General features: G+C 40.6%; 1 protein-coding gene across 1 annotated transcript; it reads right to left on the bottom strand.

The window, feature by feature from the left end:
- Window positions 1-4938: 4938 nt before the first annotated feature.
- LOC114373114 lies at window positions 4939-5562 on the bottom strand. Its single transcript, XM_028330654.1, has one exon. The coding sequence runs from the start codon at window positions 5560-5562 to the stop codon at window positions 4939-4941; it is 624 nt and encodes a 207-aa protein (XP_028186455.1).
- Between the last annotated feature and the right edge of the window lie 645 nt (window positions 5563-6207).

Genomic DNA, 6207 nt, shown 5'->3' with positions numbered 1-6207 from the left:
TTTGGAGAGGTCCCATCAACTGCCCCAACTCCTTGATGCTGGTGATATCTAGGCCCTTAATCTTGACTTGATAAAACCTTTTGCCAGTTTGATTTGTCCCCATGTTTACTAAAGTGAAACAAAAATCCGTTGCGAATCAAAACTCCAACATCTATCATGGGTGGATAGGATGAATGCATGAAGGAATGCACATGAGACAGATGCAATTTATGAATACGGGAGCCCAGGGAAATTGTCTCTTTTTTAGATACAACGTCTTGGGGTAGCACATTGCCCGATGTATGTATTTAAGAAGGTGACACAGACCCTCCGTTAGTTTACAAAAGAGAGGGGATCAAGACAGAACCCGTGCGTGATGCATATGCGAAGAGCCCAACACGGGAGTGTACAATATCACAATATTCACAAAATATATAAGCGAAAGGGGTACATGCTATTTATGCATGGCAGTGTGAAAAAAATGGCATGCAGCATGTCCGCTTCGTGCCCGTATTCAAGGGACCTAGATGGGAGAGAGCTAAAAGGGTTTTTAGTGATAATCCCCATGGTAGTCATATCTCTCTTGATGGTCTCTAGAGGTATCATCCTCTTCGAAGAACATATTGCAGCAGTAGGGACTACTAGCAACAATATGTTATCAAAGAGAAAAACTCTAGAAGAGGGTTCACTGTAATCAAGCAAGTCGGAGACCTAGCATGATCACAGATTCACCTCCACTCCTTATGTTCCCACGAGCCCGGGTATAGGGCCCTTTTTCAACTCACCGTGTGTGCAAATAGTGTTGGTGTTTGTGTAGGATGAATGCATGCATTTTCAAATGAATAAATACCTCATGCATACATTTTAAAATGCACTAAAAGCATCAAAAAGTTATATACACAAGAACATAAGAAAAATAAAGGGAAACCAACAAAGGAGAAAGTCATGATAAAACATTGCACAAGATTAAATGGCCTAACTCTCTAAAAATAGTCCCTAGCGGAGTCGCCAACTGTTGCAACCTACCCTTTGGCGGGAGGGCGACGCGAGACTCATGGGAGCGTGTTCCAAGAAAGGAATATGCGCGGAGTCGCCACCAACATTTATTTGAGGAAAACGTCGGAAAAACCGGAAAAGAGGTGATCTACGAACTTTAAGTGAAAGGTTCGGGAGTTGTATTTACGCACGGGGAAGGTATTAGCACCCCACGCGTCCGTCACAAAAGACGACAGCCTTTTAAATGTGCAAACATGACTTCAATTTTATGTTCCCTTTTACGTTTTTATTCCTTTTCATATTTTTTATCTTTTTGCGGTCGACGAGGGTATTTCCCTTGCTCCTACGTATTCCTTAATTGCAATAAGGAAATCAGACCTACGTAGTTCTTTGTGCACAAAGTGTTTGGTTAAGTTGTTTTTATCCTTTTTTGAAAAATATGTTTTTATTGAATGGAAGGTCATTTAAGGCGTTGGACCATTAAACAAACTTCCAATTCTTTTGAAAAGGGAGAAGACATTAAGGCATTGGACCATTAATGATCTCTTTATTTTTTGAAAGAGGTAGTAAAGTCACATGTTGATTTTAGGCCTTTAGAAATCTACACTTAAACAATAAAAGCGGAAAAGACCATTTCAAGGCGTTGGACTTTTGAAAACGGCATTTTTAGGCGATGACAAAAGGTTTGGTTCATGAATTGATTTTAGCCTTAGTTTCACTTTGGTTATTAGTCGATTCAATCAAGAAAAAGAAATCCCAAAGAGAAACGTCCAATTGCTTTTTTTTTTGTTTATTTTACTAAAAGATATTTTTGATTATTATATTATTATTTTACCTCTTTTCGGTTTCCAACGTAATTACGGCACGACCAAACAGTCGGATTTCATTTTAACAGAAATTAACGGATATTACAATTCAAATGATCGGTGGAAATTTATTTTATTTTTTGACTAGGCGAGAAAATGACTTAAGCAAATGACTAAAGCACGTCAAAAGGGGGTACGGAAAGTAAATGAAATGAAAATAAAAGCACGTGAAAACAAATGAGGACCACTAAGGGTACATAGAATGAATTGAAAAGTTCGATTTCGGGAACTTACCAGTTGAAGCCGAAGAATGAACGAAGAACGTTGAAGGACGGTTGAAAATCTTCGCGAAATCACCCACGAAAACGTAACGGAAGCGCCTCGGCTTGGATTTTCTTCACGGAACCAATTTTTTTCACTAATTTCAAGTGATTCTCGAATTACCAAGAGGGCTGAACCATTTTCCACTTCACTTCTCCCCCTATTTATAGGAAAATGGGGGAGATGCTTGCCACCCAGCTCGCCCAGGTGAGCTAGGTTGCTTTCTCCAGAAGCAACCGCCTTCTCAAGGAATTTTCTGGAAGGCCCATGTGGGCCTGGTTACTATTTGCACCCCTATTTTTACTAAGTACACCCCCTGCCTTTTTTGGTGATTCTTTTTCCGTAACATTACGAAACTTTAAGAATTTCGTAACGATGCTTGTTTTCTTTCCGTAATGTTACGAAACCTTATGGATTACGTAATCATCCCTTCTTTGCCTTCCGAAATGTTACGGAACTTTGTGGATTACGCACTAACACTTCCTTTTAATTTCCGACAAGTCACAGAACTTCACGAATTGCCTAACGATGGGCGCCAAGTACCTCGAAGTGGTTAAACCAACAACGAATGGTCCCCGAATGAAATTAGGGTATGACAGACTAGGCATACATACTTTTTGTGGGTGGGTGTATCTAGTTCAGGCTGCTAGGTTTACTCTTTTGATTTTTGGGTGGGTAGACCTATTGTATAAAAATTTTGATGATTGTATATATTATGGCTGAAACCACCACAGTTGTTACCTTTGCTCTGGATGTCATTATGTTATTTTGCAAACTCCCATATTTTGGACAGTTTTAGATGATAAATATAATTATGTTTTATCTTGTTATTTGAAAAGGAAATGTTAACAAACTTTATTTGAAAAGAGTTTACCGACCGCATCTTATTATTTCTCACATGACGACCTAAAATGATGGCTGGTATATGTTTGAATGAGCAAAATAGTTTAGAGGTTATGAGTGATCATAAAGAAATGAATCCGAATAGAGTTGTGAACTGGCCATTCAAGACTCTATAGTGATAATTTTCCTTCTGAATTTAATTACCGTGAAATGAATAACAGTGCAAAAAAAAGAAAAAAAGAAAAAAATTCCTATGGTTTCTGCTATTTAATCTATTACTATTAAACCAGTCATTATTTAGGGACGCCACAGGTTGGGTCGGGATTGGCCAAGCTTGGTTTTGGGCAATAGCACCCCACCTGACGTCCCCAAGGTCTCCTAACCCCCGCGACATATCTCTAGGTACCACTCTGTGGTCAACAAATAAAGTAGGAAGACTGACTCTTCCATGCTTTCTCACACCAAGCTTATTGGATTATGGGGCACCCTTCATATGTGGTACTAGGTGGCGATCGAGCGATGGCACAAATCAGCTATCCCATTTCCACAAGCCAGGCATAAGCACACCATCCCCAGTTGCCCACCTTTAAATTTAGCTCACGTGCACGTATGTAGCCTTCTCCTCGTTCCTTTCAGCATTGGGTCCCCATCAACCCCTCCAAGCTTTCACAATATCCAAACAATTCAATCCCATTTGTCATGAATCTACCTTAAACAATGAAAAACAGAGTGGAGGCAAAAATCTTTGCACAAGATTCATTCAAACTCCACAGAGTTTTTTCCTACCCTCATACCTCAGAAAAATCCTCTTTGTTTCGATTCGTTAACCATTGGATTACCTTGAAAATTTAACAAAGGGTTCCTAATACAGAAATATAAATTTTGACCGTTGGGATCTGCTAGAGAATGTCTAGAACACGAGATATACTACCTTTCCCGTGACAGCAAAAACTAGAACTGCACAACCATTTTTTTCTGCATAATTGGCAGAATTTGCTGCAGGCACCAGGCACCAAGTCAATAATGAATTCCACTTCTCTCTCAGGTGGTAATTCACAAATGTCATCAAGAAAGACCTCTGGGAATTCTGACACCACCGGTATACTGTTAACTTCAGAGACATCCTCCACATTCATGGAGCACAACACCATGTAGGTTCGAACATCCCCCACTACATCGTTGGCAGCATTCTCCTTCAATGGTTCGTTTGGAATTACATTTCCACCAAATACTAGCATCTTTTCTTTTTAGTTTAGAAAGATATGGTCAGTAGATAACCAGTCCATCCCCAAGATAACATCTAGATGAGCTAAAGGTAGGCAAATCAAATCCGCCATAAAAGATCGACCCTCAACAGTTATAGGACACCTCAAACACACCCGAGAGGTGTTTATAGGCTCATTAGTCGGAGTAGACACCACGATATCATATGGTAACTCCGTCGTACATAACCCCAACCTCTCCACACATGCATGAGATATGAACGAATGCGTGGCACCCGAATCATAGAGTACATCTAGCAGTTTATCAGCAATCAAACACTTACCCTGTATCAAATCGTCGGAGGCAGCAGCTTCTGATCCACTCATAGCAAATACCAGGGAGGGTACCTTTGGTCTTCCACCACTAGTGTTATTGTTGTCACCAACATTACCGCTCCTTGTGGGATTAGTAGATCCACGATTGACTGTGTTAGAATTGGCAGTTACCGTCGGTCTCCTAGTCATTCTACACTCCCGAGCATAATGGCCTACCTTGCCACAAATATAGCAATGATTTTCCTGTTTCTGCTGGAGTTGTGGGCAATTTCTCCTAAGATGCGATCCTCCACACTGAAAGCACTGTACCCCAGTCCCCTTTGACAGGCTCATGTTGGACGTAGCCATAGGTTGTTTCCCCTTGTTGCTGGAATATGGCTTCATCCTCTTATTACTGTGTCCTCTAAAAGGGTGGCTTCTTTGTGGTCCTCCAAAGCCTCTGGCTTGCCTCTCTTTCATCTTGCCTCAAATATTCGGCACTTCGTCACCAGTTGATTCAAATTTTTGATCTGCATGTAGCTAACTGCCTGTTGAATCTCCAGTCGAAGCCCATTCTCAAACTGAGCACATAAGTCTTCTTCGTTCCGAGCATCTTCGTATTGAGGCCAGTACTGTAGAAGTTCATTAAATTTGGCCGTGTATTCTCCAACGGACATGTTTCCCTGCTTCAATTCCAAAAATTCCCTCGCCTTTCGCTTTCTAAGATCTCGTGGAAAATAGTTGTCTAGGAATTTTTCCTTGAAGGCATTCCAAGGAATCAAGCCTCCAGGTGCTGCTAATGTAGGTTTCACGAACTTCCACCAGTTCTCAGCTTCTCCTTGGAGCATGAACGTCGCATAAGGGACCTTATGCTCCTCGAGGCAACCCATCACCTCGAAAATCTTCTCAGTCTTAGCTAACCATAACCTAGCACCTTCTGGATCATAGTCCCCACTGAACTTCGGCGGGTGGTTCTTACGGAAAGCCATGAGTCCCCGATACTCTGCCGGCTCCACATCGCGTTCCTGCACTAGAGTTTCCAGCACAACTGTGATGCAATCGAGGACATCACGGTTCTGATCCCTACCACGTCCTGCCATACCAAACCTATAGGGAAGCTATTAGTATCCAAGAAATTCTACTGAGAGAGTGTACCATATAGGCTATGACAGTTACAACAATATCTCTCTCTATATATATATACACACAACAATTTTTCTAAATCAATTGCACATTCCTGCTTAAGACAAGAAGGTAGAATTACACATAATTTGTGACTTAACGTCACTCCCCGAAACCTACTTCCAAGTTTCAGAGGTACACATCATTCACACAGTAAGACCATGGACAGGTTCACTAGAATCCAACTTTTGCTCTGATACCACCAATTGTGGCGTCCCTAAATAATGACTGGTTTAATAGTAATAAATCAAATCGCAGAAACCATGGGAATTTTTTTTTCTTTTCTCTCCTTTTTTTTCGGACTGTTATTCATTTCCCGCTAATTAAATTCAGAAGGAAAATTATCACTATAGAGTCCTGAATGGCCAGTTCACAACTCTATTCGGATTCATTTCTTGCTGATCACTCATAACCTCCAAACTATTTTTCTCTTTCAAAAATATACCAGCCATCATTTTAGGTCGTCACGTGAGAAATAATAAGGTGCGGTCGGTAAACTCTTTTCAAATAAAGTTCGTTAACATTTCTTTTTCAAATAACAAGATAAAACATAAATGTTTTCA

The sequence above is a fragment of the Glycine soja genome, chromosome 11 (assembly GCF_004193775.1).
Source record: "Glycine soja cultivar W05 chromosome 11, ASM419377v2, whole genome shotgun sequence".
Taxonomy (NCBI): Eukaryota; Viridiplantae; Streptophyta; class Magnoliopsida; order Fabales; family Fabaceae; genus Glycine; species Glycine soja.
This window is presented reverse-complemented; position numbering and strand designations above follow the sequence as displayed.

Bases quoted from the DNA above. Each gene is read 5' to 3' on its own strand.
- LOC114373114 (XM_028330654.1), bottom strand. From the start codon at position 5,562: ATGGCAGGACGTGGTAGGGATCAGAACCGTGATGTCCTCGATTGCATC.